The sequence below is a fragment of the Cyrtonyx montezumae genome, unplaced genomic scaffold, assembly GCF_038088225.1.
Source record: "Cyrtonyx montezumae isolate F1298 unplaced genomic scaffold, pur_monq_1.0 scaffold_3, whole genome shotgun sequence".
Taxonomy (NCBI): Eukaryota; Metazoa; Chordata; class Aves; order Galliformes; family Odontophoridae; genus Cyrtonyx; species Cyrtonyx montezumae.
In genome coordinates, this window is record NW_027072034.1 from 79,083,038 (window position 1) to 79,106,141 (window position 23,104).

The following is a 23,104-nucleotide window of genomic DNA, read 5'->3' on the forward strand; positions in this document are numbered from 1 at the left end:
TATAACCAGCATTTGTAAAAGTTAACTTTCTACGAGTTTCTTGTAGAAGACTATTCTCTGAGACACCTGGCATAGTTCTCTCTGTTCTGAAAAAGGAGATTAAAACTTTCTGCAGAACACAGGGATAGTATTCGTTTTGTTTCACTTAGACAAACTTTAGTTTTCATTCTCGATCGCTTAATTTCTAGAAGTAACAGCATTCACACAAATGCAATTTCAATTCTTTTTAAATTCAATTTATGTTATGCGTAATATTTGAATTTTACGGTTTACAAATACTGCCACTGAGTTTGTCTCTTTCATTTAAAAAAAATAACTCTGTTCTTGGCTCATCCAAGAACATTTTCTGAATTGAAGAGAAGGCATTGAATCTCATTTTCTCAAGGAGGTGATTATTTCATGTTGGCACAAATATGATATTACTTGTTTAGAAAATCTTAAATCAAATTTTCTGTCATCTCTTTTTATTTTTGTCTTTTTATGTATTTTTTTAATGTTCTGATTTGGGCATCAGATTTTATTTTTTCAGATAGAATTATGGAAACTGTGGTGTAATTTTTTAAGCCTTTTTGACCTTTAGCTAATATGCTGCATGAGGGTTTTCATCATTTTGGTTATTACTAAAAACAAAATTGTACTTCAGTAATGGAAAATGACAAATACCAAAACAGTGATCGAGCTTACCTTGTTGTTGTCACAAAGGCTGAAAATGTCAGGGACCAAGACATTTTTGCTGGTGCTCCCCTAGACCGGTTGTATTGCCTCAGAGATGAAGAGCAGCATATTTTCTAATCCACTGAGGTTCGTGGTTAATATATAGTAGCAATCAAGAGTTAGATGCACTCCTGTAATACCCTGTGCATGTGTGTGTAAGCACATGCCTATGCACACATTGTTTTGTGTTTTATTTTCCAACTTAAATGAGTTAAGAGTTCAAATCGCATGGGTTTTTTTTTCATCTGAACTATCCATTTCTGAAGTTCTCTGATTTTGTTTTCAACAGGCAGTAGTCTTGCTCTTCATGGGTGTCTTCTAGGAGAGCATTTTTGAATGTGGAAATTTTGAAATATTCCATATCAGCAGTAATTCTTCATGCTGATACTCTGATATACCGTTAAACCTGTTTTATAATTTCATGCTTCTCCACATATGCTCCTAATAACTGAGACTGTTTTAAGATATAACATAAAAAGACCCTTTTGAAAATACAGTAGGAAGTGATCTAAAATCCGCATGTGCTTATGTAATTACAGGGACTGAACCATTGGCTTAGAAGCTTGGAATTTTAAATAGCCAAATTTTTAGGTATACTTTGCACTACCACTTCATTGGATCATCATTAAATAACTTACTACAGCATTTTCAGTTTCTGCTTTTTGCATAGAAGAGTGCAAAGAAAGCCAGTTATATATTCACAGTCAAAATTAGATCAATTCATCTCTTTGTTTGTGTGTACATTCATTTTCATACACAACCAGGAGGGTCAGAGAGTCTGAGACTCCAGCAATACTTGTGATAATTTTATTCCTTTTCAATACTCAGTTTCCTTGCGGGTAATGTTTTATCTTTTCATGCTGATGACAAATGGATATTCATGTATGGAGAAATTAAGGAGAAAAAAAAAGCCCTACAACTTGCTTGTATTTACTTAAGAACTTGAAAAATTAGTAGTGTCATGGGAAAAAAAAAAAACAAGAAAGGAAGTAGTTTTGTAGAGTTCATAGCTAGTTCCTGTCTTTATTTTCACAGTATCATATGTGCTTTGTTCCACTGTGCTGTAGATCTAAATTACACGTTTTTTGAAAAAGTTCTGCTATGCTATTTTACGATTAGCAAAGTTGAATTTGGGATTATAGGCAGATTTTAGGAAGAGGAAAGGTATGATCCTGAGAAGCACTGAATTTCGTAGCCATGAGAGAAAAATTAGCAATATGCTCCATGTTTTTATTAGAAGAGGCAGTTGTGAATCACATCAGGGGATGCATACTGAAGAGACTGTGTCTAGGACTTGTCTATGGTTTGTTGAAGGGTTATATTCTTCCCAAACACTTGGTGTTACTTCCCTGCTCAGACCATGACTTGCTCTTGATGATACATACCAGTGAGACAAAAAGAAAGTAATGCATTTCCATGAGTAATATAAATACAAAAATAAATTTAAACAAAATTTTAAAATGACATATTCCCTAGGTGCACAAACAAAATTAATTTCCTGTGGAAATCTTAAAAACTTAGCTTCATCAAAGTTATAGCATTTAGAAACTGTAATTTCATTTTTGATTCTCTTTTATTCTGACTAAAGGATGTTTGAACTTATTTGTGTTCAGAATTCTATCAGTATTGTATCTTCGAGCAGAGGTGAGATGTTGAATATCTTCTGACCCTTAGCTGAAGTATGAGAAAAGATGAGGGGCTAGGCCCTCACCAATTTGTAATTTGAACTCTTCAGGAGTTTTCCTAGCTGTTTGAGAATAGTGATGTTTGTTCACGTGAGACATCAGTGCAGCCTATTAGACAGTGTTAGATGAGAAAAAGATGACAAAAAAGAGAGCAACAGAAAAGCTTAAGCTTCTGTTATTTAACAAATTTCTCTTTACTGTAATTTTCCAGAGTACGAGGTTGTGTCAACTGAAAATGGAGCAACTGATGGTGAAAAAGAGAAGTCAATTATCACTACAAATCAAACCCATTCTACTGTGGAAAACCTAAAACCTGACACAAGGTAATTAAATAAAAATATTTTCTAAGTTAATTAACTAGTTTAGACTTTCAACCATCTGCTGCTTCAAATGAAAATGTATTATATGTATAAATGTAAGAACAGTTGCTTCAAACTATTTATTTATTTATTTATTTGTATGTTTGTTTATATTAATACATAAGACCGAATTGATTTTCCTACCCTTCTGACAGGAAAAGGTATACTCGCATTTTGTTTTCTTTTAACAGTTCTGAGGAATACTTAGGAAATTTCCTATAAAATGTGTATGGTCTGGAGAGAGGGGAAAAAAAAGCAGAGTCCTGTGTTTCTGTCGTTCATTTATTGCATTGGAAAGTTAGTGAATGATAAATGTTTTTTCCTGTAAAACCATTTGACTATGGTAATCATTTTTTTACATTATAGATAGATTCCCCTTTTCTATTATTATCATTAAATTTGTAATACAGCACAAAATTCCATGCAGTACCCATCATGAACCTTAACTTTTAGGTGAGGTGTGGATGAATCCAGCATGCTGGTTTTAGCTCACCTACTTGTGACCAGAACCTTCTAGAAGGAGGAATAAGGAACTGTTGCAGAAAGCAGAAAGGAAGTGAAAAAAAAAATAAAAAAAAAAGGCTAAGCAAAACCAAACAATGACTTAATAAATAAATAAATAGGTAAATAGATAAATAAATAAATAAATTTTGCTGAGAAACTCCAAAACTCAAAATATTGGTTAGAATGCTGATAATCACAATTATCTCTGATATTTCCTGAAGGAAATTATTTTGTTATTTCCTAAAGGGAGACTACTAGTGAAAGGGTGAATTGCCAAAATCTTGTTCTGTCTGATATGATATGTTCACAGTACAACTGATTCTGGATACCAAGCCCTAGTTTTCTCAATTTCATTAACAGAGGAGGCTGAGAAGGGACAGCAAAGCAAAAAATCTCTAAAGTAGCAGTTGAAGAAAGACAGTGGGCACTGCTGTTTGTGCTTTCATTTTTATTTTAATCTCTGCTTTGGAATGATACAGTTGCATTCTTGAAAACCATCTTTAGACAACTGTTTGGGGTGGGTTTTTTTCAGAAAGGAAGCAAGGTGGAGGCAGGCAGAAGCAGCTAGAACTCTTGGGAAGGTCATAAGGAGGACAGGAGTTGGCAGGATATGTGGGAAGTAGATAAGCTGTCAGAGATCATGAACACAAGACAGCTTGTCTAGTGTGGATTTTGTTAAAACAAGCTTGATACAAGGTCAGCATCAATTGGAAGATGATGTCTTATGATATAAAGGGGTAACTTATCCCTGATGAGATGATATCTATAATCCCCACTCTTCCACACTCAAAAGGGAAAGGCAGTGAATATTTCTGGATTCAGGAAGCCATTACCTGAAACTGAAATTATTTTATATGAATTACAGTTGTGCATGTCCCTTTGGTTCCACAGGATTTCAAGGAGGCAAAGTCCTCAGAGTAACTCTGTTTGATTAAATTCCAATTTCAAAATGTATGTTCTCTAATTTTGAAGAAGCAGAAGAAGTTATTACTGTCGCTGTTCAAATCCAGGTTTGTTGGCACATTAAGTTCAGGAAAAGTAAGAGTCATTGAAGACAACTGGCATCATCACGTAGACAGTGTCAGTGTTGCAAAGAAAAACAGAGGTCCACAACAAAGGTTTCCTATCTGTCAGGAGCTGATTGCTCACTGGATTATGTAAATGGACTAGTGGATAAAAGTGACTGAAAATGGAAGAGAGAGACATAATGAAACACAGCTGAATAAATTAATTAACAGAGTCCCTGAAATGTCTGCAATTTCATCAAGTAATACATTAAATCCAGGAAGCAGATTTTTCCATAACTAGCCTTAAAAGAAAGAGCTGTGGAAGAGGTGGAGCTGGAAAAGAAACTTGGAGGAGAATAAGAAATTTGTCTTGCAAAGGACCAACGTTTACAAAACTACCAGCAAGTATATGGAAAGAGATGCTCAGTAGCAGAAAGTGCATTAGCTAGGAAAGAACCTCTTGGCCCTGAAACACTTTGGAGAAGCTGACGAGCTGAATTTGAGATTCTAGTTTTTCCAACTTTCCTGAAGCCATCAGTGATGCTGTGTGAATCCCATATGCTGCTCTGAAAATTCAGTGCCTCCAGAGCTGAGGAAAGTTCAAGACTGATCCAATCTAGGCAGATCTAAATGGAGAGTTTCCAAAAGGAATAAGAATGACTGGGGATGTTGAAACACTATGAGTAAATTTTAACCAGAAACTTCCTATGGCAGTGGAATTACAGTTCAAGCCTTTAATTCTCCAGATGTTTAGTCTTGAGGAGCTTTGCATGACAAAAATGGTCTGCAGCCCCCCTTGTCCTGTTGAGGTAAAACAGATAGGATGCGTTAATGCCTGGCCAGAAGCTAAAGAATTAATTGCCCACATCCAGGAGGAGCAAAGTAACATGAACAAATAATCAGTGCGAAGGGGACAGAGCGAGCAGCTGTAAAAAACTGAGTGTATCTGTGCCTGACAGATCATGCTGTTCCTTTTTTTTCTGTTACATTCTTCTTTCAAATAGATCATACTGCTACACCTCTGGAAAGCTCTGCAGTAAGCCAGGCACCCCTCTAGAGGAAGACAGCTTTTACAGATGAGGAGATAATGGCCAGACTTGGGAGTATTTAAGAAATTTGGACTGTTAGGAAGGCAGTTGCAATGAGAGACTAAGAGTCTCTCTTGAAAAATTTCTCATGCGGTTGCAGCTGTCAGTAACTATAAACATGGAAGTTAAACAGGATACAAATTTCTCTGAAAAGGAGGATTATTATTATGGCCATTTACCTGAGAAGTGACTAGATCCAGAAAAAATAGGTTTACCAAAAGAGAAACAGAGCTCTGATTAGCAGTATAGTTATCAGCTACTTGTTTTTTAGACACTCATCCCATCTTAATATGGAAACTAAAATAAATCTTCATAGACATACAGCAATTTATGAGGGCTACATTTAAAGAAGTGAGGTTGTTTATGTTATGGTAGTTTATCATATCTCCTGTATTATGTATACCAGCTTTATTCCTTCTTAGCAACTTGATCACAACACATATGGACTTGAGATGAGAATAGAAGTCAAAAATCTGTCTGAATGTGAGGACATATACCCTTTAAATAGATCTGAGGCACAGACATTTGCTTCCCACACAAAGTCTTGTTAAAAAAAACATAGACTTCAACAAACTCCTGTTCAGTTCGATTTCCTTGAAGCATTAAGATTCCTGCACCTTTTGCCAGAAAAAAAAAAAAGGGGGTATTGTGTCTATTCCATTCTCTCTTAGTAAGGCATGCCTGGCAGTGGCATTTATTTAAAGTTTTCCTTATAGGACAAGCATGTCTTTTTCACTTGGAGGTATTCCGAACACAATGCTTGATCTATTTTACTATCACATCTTAGAGAGCTGCTGTTAATTTTATCAGCCCAGAAAGTATTAATAATTGTGATAATATGTTATTTGGCTGGTCAGAGTTCCTGAAACTGCTACTCCTCCTGGCACTAAGCTGCTATCTGGCTTCAGATACTCTGGATCTAGATTTCTATTTAGTTTCACCAATTATTTTTCTTTTATCTGGATTATCTCAAAACATGTTGTACAGCTATATTATGCAAGCTAATAGATAATTCTTACACAGGCAGTTATCATAGAATCATAGCATAGTTTGAGTTGAAAAGGACCTTTAAGACCATCTGGTTCCAAGCCCCTGCTATAGGCAGGGACACCTCCCTCTAGGTCAGGTTGCTCGGAGCCCCATCCAGCCTGGCCTTTAACACCTCCTGGGAGGGAGCACTCACACGCTCTCTGGGCAACCTGTTCCAGTGTCTCACCACCCTCAGGGTAAAGAATTTCCTCCTAACATCTAGTCTAAATCTACCTTCTTCCAGTTTAAAACCATTTCCTTTCATCCTGTTGCTAGATGCCCTTATAAAAAGTCCCATCTCAGCTTTCCTGTAGGCCCCCTTCATCTAATTATGCTTGAAGAGGAAACCTTTCTCTTGCTTTATGAATGTCTTCTGCTTGAGAATTTCTGTTAAAGATATGCTTCTGTGAGCTAATAATCCCAAATACAACTTCTCATTGCAGTTAGCTTTTATTATCCTTCACACTATTTTCAAGAATTTTAGAGTAGATTCAGGTCACATTTCAGTCAGCCCTCTATTTGTTGTCAGACATACCCACAACAAATTTTCTGCAGCTTTTGCTATCTTTAACTTTCAACTATTCCTTCTTGTTAAATGAAGTGAAATAGCTAAATACCATTCATCCTCCTTTCTTCTAGTTCATTCAAGCAGGGAGTATCTGTGAGCTTGTTTGTGAACCTCTGGGGAACCTTCTGTAGCTTTTAAGTTGGTCCTTGAAAAGAGAATGAAGTCAGATGGGCCTTCAGACTTCTTTTGCAAACTGGATTATTGTATGATTTTTTCTTATATGAGTAGTTTCTGATCTTATTAATCTCACCTTTGCTCTTATTCTTCAATGCAGGCTGATATTTTTGTATGTTAAAGCAAATATCATTGACATTTCTTAGCAAAAAAAAAAAAAAGAGAGAGTGAGAGAAAAGAATGTTCTTGTATTAACAACTGTGTTGTCAGCTTAATATTTGCTCTCCAAATGGAAAATTCACAGTTCTTATGCTGAGAGCAGGTTTTTGAGAAATGCACCATCTACTCTACTTGGAAAAGATCCAAAGCCAAACCACAAGATTAATCATTTTGGTCAAAACAATTACTGTCTAGTTTCCAAGCACTCATTTGAAGAGACCTATAATATTCTGCCTAACTAGTCATACATAGCTCATATATTTGAATTTATTTACAGAACTGGAACTCCTATTTTCACTGGCATACCCAGAAGTCCATTCGTTATTCCTTTTGTCTATTCTTAGTTTCAAACTGCCCTTAAACAAAGAAAGTACTATAGTAATTTCTCCTATGATAATAGTCAAGCAAGATCTGTGAGCATCTAGAAAAATAAGCTAATTATTCAGTTTTTTCAGCATTTCCATCCCTGAGATGTTTGCTTGTAATAAACCTAGAGAGATCTAAATGTAGAAATGAGCTTAATATGATTTTTTATTCTTTCATTTTGTCTCATGAGTAGTAATGATGGTGTTCATCTCCATCCTCTCCATCATTAAAATCAGCGTCACTGTCCTGCACCTTTGTAGTGGATCTTTCCTAACCTAGAATATTAAAAACAGATGCCGGGGTTTTGGATTGGGTTTTGGTTTGTTTTGGGGCTTTTTTGCTTCCAAATCTACTTTCCCATTTCCAAAGGAATTTTGTCTTTTTTTTTTTTTATAGTTTTGGAGTTTTCTAACTGTTTAAAATTTATTTGATTTTTCTAAGTCTCCCAATCATCTGATCTGGTATCACTTTTATTTTGCTGTTTCTGCTGGTTCTTCTGCCAAAATATGTAGGGTATTTTTTTTTTAATCTTTGCCCTATCTTGAAATATATATATATTTAATTAAGTATACATTTTCATTCTGGTAGTTTGTTTAAGGGCAGCTAGGTTCATAGAATATGTCACTAGTGTCCAGGAAACTTTGCAGCACTAATTACTATACAAGCTTTCAGAAAAAGAATATGAATATTGTTGAAAACAAGTTCTCATGCATGTTTGTATTGGCAGCAATTGGAAGGTAATAAAGGAAAATATGAAGACTGTAGTTCTGCTGTGTTAGTCAGAGATGTGCCAAAATAGCCCTGGGGAAATTCAGATAGTCATTAACATAGGGGGTGTGTCCCCTCAGTCTACTGGTGAAATTTTTTATTCCAAAAAATATTATTAATAAACAAAAAGGCTGTGATGCTTGCATTCCACAGGAATAGGTTCTGATCCTTTCCCCAGTTAAGTAGTTTGGTAGTTTCAAATATACTTTTCTCCTTTTTAAGTACATTTGTAGGGATCTTACTGGACTTATGGTTTAGATTGTATCCCTTGGTAAAGTATGTTTGCAACCATGAGGTTTCTTGAGGAATATAAGAATCAGGAAATGTAAAAACAGGGTAAAACTAATAAAAATAAATACACATAAAAGCACCAAACAAAACCAAAACCTTAAAGACAGAACGTGTAGGGTATATATAGGATATATGGAGTTGTTTCTTTAATGTGTAAAAGTATGAAACAGAAAATGTTGTTGTAATTTATTCAAATAAGTCTTCATACCTCTACTGAATAGTAGAACTGTAGAACATTTTAGGCTAGAAGGGATCCTAAAGACCATCTGATTCTAGCCTCCCTGCTCTGAGCAGGGACACCTCCCACTCGACCAGGTTGCCCTGGCCTTGAACGCTTCCAGGGATGTCACTTCTCTGGGCAACCTGATTCAGTGCCTCACCATCCTCACAGTTAAGAATTTCTTCTTAATATTAATCTCAATCTAAATAAGGAATTTAAATAATAACCCATTGTCCTGTCACTATACTATCTAATAAGAAGTCCCTTCCCATGTTTTCCCACTTTAAACACTGGAAGGCCTCCACATTGTAAGGTCTCCCTTATAATATTGGAAGGCCTCCATTGTAAGGTCTGTAGAGACACTTGTCCTCTCTGGGCTAAGTAATCCCACCTGGAAGCTGGAAGCTTTTTTAAAATTTATAGGTATTAATCCACACTCACCTGGTCGTGGCACTATTACCATTACCAAGTATTGGTTGGTATTGCACTCAGCACCCCAAATGTGCTAACTACAGAGAGGAGAAAAAATTCCTGATGCCTATAGCTAAGATTTTGTTAACAGCAAGGGTCAGAAGATGAGAACTATGGCAGAAGCTGCAATGCTATTAGGATAGGACTATGAATATTACAGAAAAAAAAAAACCCTTCAGTTTCTTTGTACTGTTTATCACAAAACAAACAGATTTTTGTACTAAATTGCTGCCACAGTCACTTGTAAGCACTTCTCTTTTCTCTTGGCCCTTCTTCCAGCCTGGTTAAGAGAAAGACTTCTCAAACAAGCATCATTGATTTGCTTCAAAAAAATGTTTCCTTCTATTAAACCTAGTTTTGTTTGCTATGTGTGATGACACTGGAATTCAGGCACATTCTCCAGAGACAGAGGACCTCAATACATTGAGACAGTCCTGCACAACTGTCGTTTAACCACAGGCATCACACCACCTGCTGACCTTATGACCTTGTATCCCAGGACTGTACTCAGCTCCTCCAGTCCTCAGTGTTATGATGAAAACCTATCTTCAGATATTTTCTGTTCAGCAACCTTCCATCTTCTCCTTTTGCATGATTTGAAAAATGCAGGAACGGTTACATCTGCCAAAGTTCCATGTGGAATAGTGATTTCCTATGGTGGAAAAATGCGCTCTGCACAGTAATTACTGTTGAGTCAAGTCCATTTAATCTGTACAATGACTTTTATTGTCTTATGAAGTTTGGAAGGGTTTGGGAAGCCCAGACCTCTCCCAAGTGTGGAAGACATCAGTCTTAAAGAGGTTAGAGGTGTGAGAGATGCTAGATTGCTGCATATATTGAGCAGCGGAATATTTGGCATCATGGGTGCACAGATATAAAGATGGAATAAAGGCTGCAGTTTCTCATGAATATTGAATCTAGCTATGATGTAGGCATGGGATAATAATTATACATCTTTCCTATTCCCTTTTCTTAACTTTGCCCTACATGCTTTCCTGAACCTCTAAGCAATTCTCCCTGCACTTGTAGCTTGTTCTAAAACAGATAAGATTGCAGCAAGTACCCATATTTTCACACATTTTTATATTCCTAGAATCTTAGAATAGCTTAGATTGGAAAGGATATTAAAGATTGTCTAGCTCAAACCCCTGTGCCCCAGGCAGGAACACTTTTCACTAGACTGGATAGGCAGGAGCCCCATTCAACTTGGCTTTGAGCACTTCCAGGAATGAGGCATCCACTTCTCTGGGCAGTCATTTTCAGTGCCGCACTGCCCTCTGAGTTAAGAATGTCTTCCTGATGTTGAATCTCAATCTATTCTCTTTAAGTTCAAAAACATTACTCCTTTTCCGATCAGTACATCCCTGATAATGATTCCCTCTCCAACTTTTCAGATCTTTCAACAGATATACAAAACAGGAGATTTCATTTGGTTTTCTATGAAGAGAGACTCACCATAATTTTAAACTTACAGTTAGATCTGTAAACACTCTTTCACTCCATTTTAGTTTTCAGTCAACTAATTACTTCTCTTCATCTCCAAAAGTGGTTGTTTTTTTTTTCTTGCTAGTATTCCAGCCACTGCTAATATTTCAGGATTCACACCTGAATTGGGGCAGAGGAAAATGATGGCTAGGTACCCATGAAGACACCTATCCCAAAATGGGAGAACTGTACATATATCAGCCTGAAAATTTACCCTTTAATGTTATTAATAAAAAGCTCTCCTAAGTGACGTTTTCTTTGGGGGAGGGGAGGGGAGTATGTTATGTGCAACTCAAAGTAGGATGTGTCTGCTTCTGAGGACACTGAGGTACAAAAATCAGCTAAACATTCTAATATGCTTCAAAACTTTCCACCATCTTTTCCAACTCTATGTTTTCTGGATGACAGAGAGAAGTAAACTTGCAAAAAACCCTTGTACGTTCAGGTGAGGTACAGATATGATGCCTTTAGATTTTTACTTCACACTTGCCTTCATTCTTACCTTCCAAATCCCTGCAACAACTTCCCAGTCCAGATCCATAATAGCATATCATCTGCTCAGTTTCTGTCCCTTCCTTATAATCACTGCTATGGAATCAAAAGAATTATAGATTGGGAATCGTAGGCAGAAGTTTCTCATTTTTCATAAGGAATCTCCATCTGTTGGATTGAAGTTCTCTGGATAGCAACATTTCTGATAGATGAAAATACTTCTTAACTGAAAGAGTTATTGTACCACAGTATCGTTAAGAACACTATAAATAAAGACAATTGCTTATATAAGTGATTTTGAGGTTAGATATTGTCTTAGACATGCTGTGGATGGAAAACAATTACTTGGTACTGAGTGGTTAATTAGTGAGCTGCACAGGTTTTGGAGGAGACAAAAAGTATGGAGAAGTAATCTGAAGTTTGTGTTGAATTGCTCTGTCTATTGTAGAGACTTGCAAATGGTTTACAATCATCCAAAGTACAAAAAGTTATACATCTTTTTTCTTCAAGAAATTGCTATTTTTTAAACAATTGCTGTTACAGTCTTGATCTACCAAGCTACTACTGGTAAATAACTTTTCATGAATCAAGAGCTAGGTGGTTAACTACCCAACTTCTGGGATTCTCATTTTGTTCTGTGTTTATTCTATTAGGGCCATTAGTCTATCAGGCCCGTTGTGTCCTGTGCATTTCTCTAGGTGATGAAAAATATGTTATAGATTCGCTATGCAAGTACCGACAGCATATGAAAAAATATTCATAGCTGACATGCACAGGGCAAATTATTGCTTCTAACTCAAGAGGAAGGGATGAGGAGAGTGCTATTGACTGGTGTAGACATGCTTCTGATCAGAATGCTTTGGCACAGAGCTCCTAGAGGTAGACACAGGCAGAAGGTGAGAAACCGAGCTGCTGCTGAGTACTGAGAAATCCCCAGGTGCTGCCAGTCTGCAGCTGGGAGATGTAAGATCACAGTGATGTCCAGTCTCTGCTCTTGTAACCCTCTTTTCTGCTTCATCTGGCTGATGTCTTCTGTGCAACATTTTTAGGTTTGCAGCTAACTTTGAATTGCTGTTTACCCACAGCATCTCACTGGACATCTAAGTCTCAGTTGAGTTGCTGGGTTAGAAACAGCCTTATCATACTTGTCAACATTAAGCAGATGAGAGGAGAAGGAGAGGCTTGAGGAGTTTTGCTTGGATTTTTTCTTCAATACTTTTCTGTTTTCTTAGCATTTAGTTGGCTCCCAACAGAGCTGTGTGGAAGAGAAATCATGATAACTGCAGATTATACTGTGAAAAGATAAGGTGACACTTGCATAATATTCCTATTATTTCCTATATTTGCTGTCAACATATATTTAAGCGAGTGGGTCCTCCCCTTGCATTTCAACAATGGCCTTGTCTGTTGGTAGTGGTGAGACTGGGACATATTGCATTGGATTTGTGTTCTTATGAATTAAAAATGTGCAAATAAATAGCAGTGTGCTTTACTCAATCTTTCCTTATCAGATTGTTTCTGACCTCACCTAAACTGCTCCCTTTGCCAGAACTGAAACTGCACACGCAAGAGGAGACTTAAACCAGTGGTGCATTAAATCAAACATTAATAGTATTTGTGCAAAGAATTACCGAAAGGGCTGGTAAAATACATGTTCAGAGAGGCTTTGAACAGTTAGGGCAGAGAACACCAGTGTTTTCAAAGCAAGAAACAATGCTCTTGGGTTCCTCTCCAAGAGTCGAGTAGCACTAAGGTGTGTGTTGGTGGTTTGCTTGCTCCAGACTCTGAGAAAATGGTTGGTTTCCGAAGTTTTCATTCAGATATTTTTTTATTCTCCAGTTATGAATTCCATGTGAAACCCAGAAACCCCCTTGGTGAAGGTCCAAGTAGCAATGTTGTGGCTTTCAGTACTGAATCAGGTAAGGACTTCCAAAGGTCTGACAGTAATTTTATTATCCATGTTTGTGAGCCAACTTTAATCCATTTGTTTGAGATTCATGAAAGGCTCTCTTCATTTTGTGGGATTGATCTTGCTCTTTCTGATCTCCAAATTGGCTTTTTACTACTCAGCATTAGTGGCTGGAAGGTCAGCTTGAGATCAAAGCTTTATTGTGTGAGGGCTTAAGATGGCCATACTGAGGAGAAAAAGGCAGGAACACAGATTTTACGGTGTTTTCTGTGAAGAAACAAACTTCAAATGTTCAGTCATTTAAGATTAATGTTCCTGGCACTTTCATGCCTACCAAACTCATTATTATGTTCTAATTGAGGGACATAAAGTTTTGCTTTGGGCTACTGTTTTTATACATAATTTGCTACCTGTTCAAAATGCTGTTGTGTAACTAATGATGTCTTAAGGCTGAAAAAATAGCCAAGAAATAGTAGTTGGAACAGTTGGTGTACCAGTATGTCCTTTTCCATCCTGTTTACTCTTTTGTAAAAACACTGAAGAGATATATACAAGTCTGTTTTGAACACTAGCTCGTTCTCAAGCTTAACTCCTATCTGACTCAAAGGTGAAAATCAGAGATTGCTTTTCTTTCTGTATTCCAGCTACCAGTGAGGCTAACTGCAATAGACATTAAACAACTCAAACGAAGTATCTCCTTTTGTGTAGGAGTAGTTTTTATTTGATAGTATTTAAGGACCATATAAAATAAAAAATGTATTAAACCTATTTGAAAAGATATTCTCAATCTGTGTTTTGATCCAGGTGCAACAATATAATAGTCCTGATCTTATGCTTACTCACTGATGGATTAAAGTTTCAGCTGAGCAAGGGATTAGGCAGGGAGGAGCTCAGACTAAGCCACACGTTTAAAACCATGAATACTCTCTTTGTAGTCCTAGATTGTAAAAACTGAATTAATGTTGTCATTTTCACAAATAACAAGGCTTATCTTCTGTCTCCTGTTTAGCTTGGCCAAATTAAGCACTACTTTTTTTTTTTTTTTTAATTGCATACATCCATTTCTCGCTTTCTTGGTGGTCATAGCCAAGCCTTGAGTGGCAAATGTTACAGAGGTGTTCTTTTCTATTTATGTTTCAAGACTGAACTTCAAAGAATTGAGTTTTACTGGTAACAGGTTTAAATTCTTGTTTTCACTAGAACCTGAGTTGAACACAGGGTCCCATAAGTAAAATTTTTTAAAGCACATTGATGCTGTAGTTTGATAGAATGACATTTCTATTTTTAGTTAAATATAAAATTGAACTTTGCTTCCAAAACACTTTCTATTTCACAATATGCAGCCTATGTCAACTGTAGAAAGTTGTTTGACAATGCTTTTCCATTGGAATAATGTTAATTTTAGAATGTCTGATAGCATGTTTGTTTTATTTCCACAGCGGACCCAAGAGTGAGTGAGCCTATTTCAAGTAAGCCTTGCATAAATTATTGTGTCTTCTGATCAGGGATTTTCTCATCAGTAGCATAATTTTATGGGGGATGGTGGTGGTGGTCTGTAGTGCACCAGTTAAATGAGCTATGAAAACAAACAGCTTTTGCACATGAATTAATTCTTTCCACCCATATTCCTTGTCAGGAATACATGCCAGGCTTCTTGTTTACCTGAGCAGAATGCAATCAGCGTGATGTGATGCTCCCATGGCAGCTGGGATGGCTTCAAACCAATGTACACGGATGAGCCAAAGACTGCCTCATATTTTCTTAGTCTTGTCATTAAATCAAAAGAAGCTCTTCAAAATGAATGAGCTATTTCACACTTTTTAAGTGACTTAACAGATCACAACCCAAAGGATACTATTTATCTGCCATTATGTTTTAAAAAATATTCTGCTTCTGAAGGGCTGATCCAGATCCGCTATACGCCACTTGTATGACTTGTCTTCAAAAGCTCAATCCACCTCTTGCTGAAGAACAACTGAGATCCATTTATGCAAACTGAGCTCTTTTTGCACTTGTAGTGGACAACACTTTGACAGAAACTGACGCAATTTATTTCCATATAATTCATGACACTCTTATGTATTTTTTTAACCGTGTATGTTTTGCAGCAAGTTGACTGTCCTGTCCTGATTACACATAGAAACAATGACTGCGTCACATACATTGTAAATGAATGTTTTGACAACCCATGGACACAGTTCCCTTAACAAGTGAGAGCTCCCAGCTGGCTTCACTGACACTGAAAGCAGAAGCAGTTCACTGCATCAATCATAGCTGTACACTCAATGCTTCCCCAAAATAGCTTTCATGCTCAAAATGCAAGTGGCAAGTGCTATTAATATATTTCAAGGTGCACTCTGCTCCATTTCTAATTCTATTTATTAGAATATATTTGTCATATATAATTTTCTATTAACTGCCATACCTTAACATCTGTCTTCCTCTCACGCAGTGGGAAAGGATGCTATCTGGACTGAAATCCCATTCAACTCTGACACTTACTCAGAATGCAAAGGGAAACAATATGTGAAAAGGACCTGGTATAAGAAGTTTGTAGGTGTGCAGCTGTGTAATTCTTTAAGATACAAGATATACCTCAGCGATTCACTTACAGGTAAGAGATACTCAAGTCATCATTGTTCACATCATATGCTCTTCAAAAATACTAACAGGATTAACAAGATGGCCAATGTTGAAGTGTGATCAATTATTATCAGTGTAGTCCCTAGACAGATTAATCATAAATAATAGTCTACTTGTGCTCAGTAGTCATTGTTTGATACTGAATTTTCAGACTCAAGTGTTACCTCTCTGTGATCATCGTCTGATTTACAGCACCTCTTGGTATCCTGGGGCTCTTAGAGAAAACAGATAAAGATCAGATGTCTGACGTTCAATAACTTATGCTGTAATGACACCAAATCTGTGTTTAAATCATAGCCTGGAACAGCCCTTAGTAGAGGGCTGGGGCATAATTTTAGGTCACGGTTAGAGCACAGTCATTCCTATTCAATTTCATAAACTTCATGTTACTTCATTACTCTGGGACTTAATTGCTTCAACTCTAGTGGGCAGATTTTTCTCACCTGCTTTGTTTTCACATTGCCCATTTCTGTTAATGATCTCTTGTTGTCATCCTTTCTTTTCTTATGCTATGGTTTATTACTAGCAACAGCCTCCTGCCCTTAGTTTCTCAGGTTCTGTTCAGTGTCTTGCAGTCATTAGCAATGAGGTATTTAAGTCCTGAATCAAGTGACACATCCAGTGTCTGATCTGGGAAAGAAGTCTGTAGAAGTATTGTTTTTCAGTTAGTTGATAATTAAGCAGAACTTTCTGTGTCACATAGACTGTAAAGGGTATATCTGGAGATATTTTAACTTCTTATAATCCTCTCAAGGTTCCTGGTTTCCTTCTGTGTGAAGCCTTTTCTTGATACCTCCATTACTGTGGTTTTAGTATAGCACCCAGAGCACAAAGAATGTAACAAAACCACGTATGGGAAATCTCTCAGGGTGTAAGCTAGGCAGTGTGTCCATCATGTTGAATTGAGTCAGCTAGGACAGAGTGACAGAGAAACTTCCATAATCCAACACTGTCCCATCTCTGAGCTCAGCAACTCACAGCAACAGAGCTCAGTGGTCTCTGTGTGTGGTAACTAAGAATGAAAAGGGAAACAGAGACCGTAGGACAACCTGTGCCAAAGTAACATTAAGCTGCCATCACCATTTCCCCCATGAGCAGACAAAGGAGGGAAGCCCAGTCATTAATAGTAAGTACAATACCTCATGTGTAATACCTTGGCAATTCTATGAGCAAAAAGATGGCTTTGAACAGAGGTATCATTCATTCAGCTGTTGCTGCACTAATCAGCCGTGATCAAATGACAAGAGCTGGCAATGAGGCGTAGCATATCACACAATCAGCCAGTAGAGGAAATGACAGTGCTAATTTAGCAGGACTATGGTGTAGCCCTAAATCAAGTGAATTAACACTGCAATGAAAGCTACTTCAATCTTAGAATAAAAGTGTAATATGTCAGGAGCCCATTTTCCTATTTTTGTTAGATTGGTTTTGTTCTTGCTGGAAGGGCAGTGATTTAACTTGGCTGGGGAAAGATCACGACAGCCGCATTGTATTCATTATACCTGCTAAGCTTGGTTCTTGCACTTGGATTCTTACAAACAGTGCTGACTGCTTGTTGCAATATTTGAAGGAATAGAAATGTTTATGTAGGAGGAAAGCTGTTCTGTGATTTTTTTCCCACCTACATGAGGCTGCCATGGCATGGGCCTCCATATTAGAGTGGGATCATTTCCAGTCTGAAGCCAAACTGTTTTCCTGTATTTTACTGTCATACCTTGTCCTGCCATGTTCCCAAGCCCAGCAGAAGTGTATCTACTAGCACTGCCAGCTGTGCAGCATGCCACGAGCAAAAGGTCTTTATTCAACATTGTGTTGAAAGTATCTCCCAAAGCTTTGCTGTTGGAGCAGCAAAATGGTCATGGAATTTGGGTGCCTTTTGGACACACCATTGCATAAAGCCACCAAAAACTGAACTTCTGATTGCTTGTTTTTTAGCATGAATTTATACTTCTGTTGCAGAAATCACTACGTATAAAATAAAAATAGTATTTTATTTTCTTAAGAGCGTCCATAAGTTAAAAAAAATGTACTTTATGCCAGAAGTACTATTCCCAGAAGAGAAAGACAAATCTTGACTATCGTTAGCTGAATTTTAAAGTGTGTTCCATTATTATGGAGTCGGGCAGTAAGAATTTAATTGATAGTCACCAAGAATGCTGTTGAGTGACGTATAGCAATTGTTTGAATTAGGCATGGGTTATGCTGTGGACTAGAAGACAGCATACATCTGAAAGTTGCTGTTCTTCTGTTAGCTATAAGGTATCTGTTCTATTCTGTCTGCAGTGAAGAAAAACTGACCCACATTACATATGCCAGGACTGTTCCATAAAGCAGCATCTACTGCTGACCTCATTTAACAGTCCTCCAGAGCAGTCACAGTAAGCATTCCAGAAAATCAGGCCACCTAAAAAAAATAAATAAATAAACATTTATTGGGCAGCAGAAAAAGATAAATTCTACGTGCGATGTTCAACAGCCATGGAAAGAAAGGACAAAACAAGAAAAACAACCATGTAGTTTTGGGCAGCCTGAATGTTCTCAACTGCAGATCAAAAATTTACCGAGAGGAACTCCCTCTGACCAATTCTTGCATGGAAAAAATATACTTGCAGCCAAAGCTAGACAGTAATAAATTATTTTCTAAACCTAGACCGTCAAGTGGAGGTGAGAATTTTTGGCAAAGTATTGATCAGACCACAGAAACACGAGAAAGAGTGAATTTATTGGTAGGCTGCGATTTTATTAACTGAACTTTAGGGAATAGTATGAGCTACCTCACCACCTGTCACACGGCCAGGTGGGCACAGATTCAGGGCCACAGGAGACCCAACACCTAACAAGCCATTGGACTTTGTGCCTAGCTCATACCTAAGCACCAAGCCTTTTCTAAGACATGTCCCCTTCCTTTCAAAGTCATAACCTGAGGTCAGGCATATCAAAAAGTAAAAACCTCTGTCAAAACTCCTTCTCTGGGAGTCCTCCACAGCTTAAGGACAGCCTGTAATGTCAGCACACGCTGTGTTTGGTACTTACAATCTCATTTTCTGCTCCATCACAGTCAAGGGTCCTGTTAAACAGCCCTGCAAGGAATTGCGTGGGCCCATTTCATGTTCTGGATAAGCAGTTACTACTACACTGAGGTCGTATATTAGTTAAAGGACGTCACTTGCACGTACAAGCTGTAAAAATGAATTTTTTAAAACAGTTTGCGTGTGTCATGAGGTGGGCTATAAAAACCTCTTCAAATACTCTCAGGGCTTCCCAATAGGGTATCAAACCTGCCTTCCATTAACATCGCAAGCTAAACTTACCTCATTTTTTATACAATCAGAATGAGGTTCTAGGTAATAGCAGGATTTTGCTTACTGTATGAAAGTTAAGAAGGGGAAAAATACATCCAGGCATGGATTTTGGCAGAGTGCAGTGCTGCTGTCAACAGCCACAAGTGCTGCGCTTGCACTACGCGCTGAATGCTCTAATTACAGCTGCAGATCCAGAGAGGTAAAGAATGGTTGCGTTCGCTTTGGCTTCCCCGCAGAGCTAAGAGTATCAGCCTCCGGTGGGTGGCTTTAGCCCTCACTAAATGGGATATGGATTTTCAACTCTGCTGCTTCTCTCCTTTCAGGAAAATTCTATAACATAGGAGATCAGAGGGGCCATGGAGAAGATCACTGCCAATTTGTAGACTCGTTCTTAGATGGAAGGACAGGACAACAAGATGATCTACCAGTCAAAGACGGTAAGTCCTTAAGAATGTCACTGGAGGAAACCATGGCAATTCCTTCGTCTGTTTCTTTTTACTTGTTGATGAATTGAGGATCTGCTGCCAGGGGGGAAAATGGACCAGGACTGCTGGTTCCACATACAGAAGAAATGAGAAGTTGCTGAAGATGAAAATGGTAGATAAAAAGCTTAACGTGAGCCAGCTCTTGCAGCCTGGAAGGCCAACTGTATCCTGGGCTCCATCAGAAGAGGGGTGGCCAGCAGACAAGGAAGGGGATTGTTCCCCTCTACTCTGTCCTCTGTCCTGAGGCCCGAGCTAGACTTCTGCGTCCAGGTCTGGAGCCCTAGGGACAAGGAAGATGTGGAGCCAATGAAGCAGGTCCCAAGGAGGGCTGTGAAGATGATCGGAGGGCTGGAATACCCCTCCTGCAAAGACAGGCTGTGAGAGCTGGACTTGTTCATTCTGGGGTAGAGAATGCTTTGGGGAGACCTCGTGTGGTCTTATAGTGCTTAAACAGAGCTTATCAGCAGGAGGGAAATCAACTTTTTACATGGGTAGGTAGTGATGGGACAAGGGAGGAAGGTCTTAAGCTAAAAGCAGAGATTTAGATTAGATGTCATGGGGAAATTTTTCATTGAGTGTGGTGAGGTTGTTGGCACAAGCTGCCCAGAGAAGCTGTGGATGCCCTATCCCTGGAGGCATTCAAGGCCAGTCTGGATGGGGCCCTGGACAGCTCGTGGGTGGCAGCCCTGCCCATGGCAGGGGAGGGAGCTTGGAACTGCATGGGCTTTAAGGTCACTTCCAACCCAAGTTGTTCTGTGATTCTGATGAGCCATGACTTAAAAAAAGACCATTATGGCTCAGGTTCTGTGAGGTATTAAGCAACTTCCCTCCTGTTTAAAACATTCCACCAGGTTATTCGCATTTGGTATTGCATATTTAAACCCAACTGCAAATTTCAGTTTGCATAGAGGCATGAGGTGTTATGCTGAAACTAGCAAGGTTAATGTTGTGTGCCATAAATCACTTGAGCATCAGACAGCTCTGTTTAGTGCTAATAAGAAACTGAAAAGTTATTGCTGGAAAATATAATTCATGCTGAAGTGATTCTGAATACACAAATTCAAGGTGGGTGCCCAAAATCCTGGTCTGGTCTAAGGGGATGGGGTGTGGATGTCCTACAGGCAGCCGTGACCGCCCTGCCTATTTTTCCACATGTTCCCCAGGCTGGAGTGTAAGCAGGTTCTGTCAGCTGAGCCTCCACCTTGCTTGTTTGCAGCATTACCACTGCAGCGTGTTCCACCCTCTTGTAAGAACATCGTCCGTACTGATGCAGGTGTGCGTGCCCAGTGAGTAAGGGAGTGTTTTGATGAGGAGGAAAAGAAAAAGGTCAGAGTAGTTTTCAGTATGGCACCAGTGTGTTGACCAGACTTTCACGTACACAGCGCTTCGTTTGTAAAACGTCTCACCAAAATGCACAGATGCACCGTGGGAGGCATGGGTTAGGGTTTATTTCTTCCACAGTCAGTGTTACCACTTGTAAAGGAGTTTTGTTTGTGTGAGAAACTGTCTGAATCCAGTCCAGCACTGCCAGGACAGCAGAACCCTCTCAGTTGTATCAGATTTAGTTATTAAGATTGTATCAATATGAAATAAAAAGCTGCCTACTTTGCAAGCTTGATAGGTAGAGCCCTGTAGGTATGTATGCTCGACCTGAAATGCAGGGAGGGAAGGATGGCTGTGGCACATCATTAACCCTTGACGGACTCACACTTGAAACAAGGTACTCTCCCACGGCTTCCTGCAAACAAACTCCATTCTGTGTTCTAGGATTTTTCAGAGCAGTTCGTCAGGAACCCGTCAAGTTTGGGAAAATAGGTGGGGAGACTCACATCAACTACGTGCGCTGGTACGAGTGCGGCACATCGATTCCCGGGAAGTGGTAGATGTGATGGGGACCTGGGGAAGAGACCCAGCACCGAGCAGCCCCAGGACTGCCCCAGGCGAGCTCAGAGATGATGGGAGTGTATGGTATGCCTGTCACTTACACAAGTTTGCTGGCGTGTAAGGTTATTGCAAGTCTAATGCCAATACTGCATTAATTGTGTAATAGCGTAGGCTGCTTACTGTAGTAGTTATCCAGTTTTACAAATTTGTCTTTAGATTAACACAAACAAAAAAAAAACAACAAACCAAAACACAGGCTAGGGACACAGTGTAGGATAATGCATAGGGAAGCTGGCTCCCTATTCTTGAGGTATGGTTTCTAAGGTATTTTAAGAGATACGGTGTGTATATTATTTATCACAATGTTGTAATAAATGTTTAAGGCACAGTTATGGTGAAGTTGGTCATGGAATGCAGTATGTGTTAGTGTTTAATTATTCACTGGTCTTGTTAAGTGCCATAAGCTATCTATCTGCCCAGGTAAATCTGCCGTGTTTTCCTCCATCGTAAATTATAGGAAAGTCCCCACAACTTTTAATATCCTGCAACGAGGAAACTTGAAGTGCTTTCTCCTTCCATGTACCAACAGCCCGTGCTCCTGCCAAGACACTGAGCGTGTTTTATTGTGAGTGTGGAGCTTTAAATGATCAGCTTAGTGGTTGCAGGAGGGTTTGGGACAGTAAGTGAAAAGGGAAAAATAAACAAGCGGTCCTAATGGCATCGTTTGGTTTATTTAGAAAGAAGGATTAAAACATTGCTCACTGGGGAAAAAGGGGAAACAGTGATAGCTGAACTTTTAAAACTGCTTTACGGCAATTGAAACCTCTCCCGAAGCTACTCGTTGTACTGCTTGAACATTTATGAACTAAATAAAGAGATGTAGGTTTCTTTTTTAAGGAAAAAAAAAAAGGTGTTATTCATTACATTACTAATGTATTGAAAAATATGAACAGGACACCCAGATATATATATAGTAGAAATAGTCAATGTATAGAAAATGCCTTATAAAGTACATTGCAGGTACACTGTACTCTGAATAAAATATTTTTTAATCAAGCGTTTCTCCTTGTTGTGTTACATGCAAACAAGCACTAGCTCTGTGGCAAGGGCTGTGGCAGGAGGGGGCTCTGTGGAAGAGCAGCTGGTGACCGAGCACCTGCCGCGTTAGGGCAGAGGAGCCATCAGCAGCAGTGACACTGCACAGCTTCCTGACAAACACATGGTTGCCAGGAGAGTGGGGATGTGGAGGGTAGGAATTGCTTCAGCCCCTTACTTTATTTCCTAAAATGTCTTGACAAGAGTTCAAGCAGTGTGCTCCATTCCATGACTTTATTCCCTCCTCTCCCTTTTATGTATTCCTAGAATCCATAAGACGGAAAATATTAACTACGAGAATGTTTTGCCCTTTGCTGTTTATATGGTTTATTGAGTTCTTTTACAGATCTCAATCTGCTTTTTCTTGGCTCAGCACTGAGTCACTGGGATCACGCTCCCAGATTTT

General features: G+C 38.6%; 1 protein-coding gene across 1 annotated transcript in view; it reads left to right on the forward strand.

The window, feature by feature from the left end:
* Positions 1 to 22,659, forward strand: part of ABI3BP (ABI family member 3 binding protein) — a 130,243-nt gene extending 107,584 nt beyond the window's left edge. Inside the window, exons 50-55 of the mRNA XM_065742019.1 lie at positions 2,611 to 2,722; positions 13,220 to 13,299; positions 14,729 to 14,758; positions 15,742 to 15,903; positions 19,558 to 19,671; positions 21,487 to 22,659. Coding sequence (XP_065598091.1) covers positions 2,611 to 2,722; positions 13,220 to 13,299; positions 14,729 to 14,758; positions 15,742 to 15,903; positions 19,558 to 19,671; positions 21,487 to 21,602 — 614 coding nt within the window. The 3' untranslated portion in view covers positions 21,603 to 22,659. The remainder of the gene's footprint in view (positions 1 to 2,610; positions 2,723 to 13,219; positions 13,300 to 14,728; positions 14,759 to 15,741; positions 15,904 to 19,557; positions 19,672 to 21,486) is intronic.
* The last annotated feature ends 445 nt before the right edge of the window (positions 22,660 to 23,104 follow it).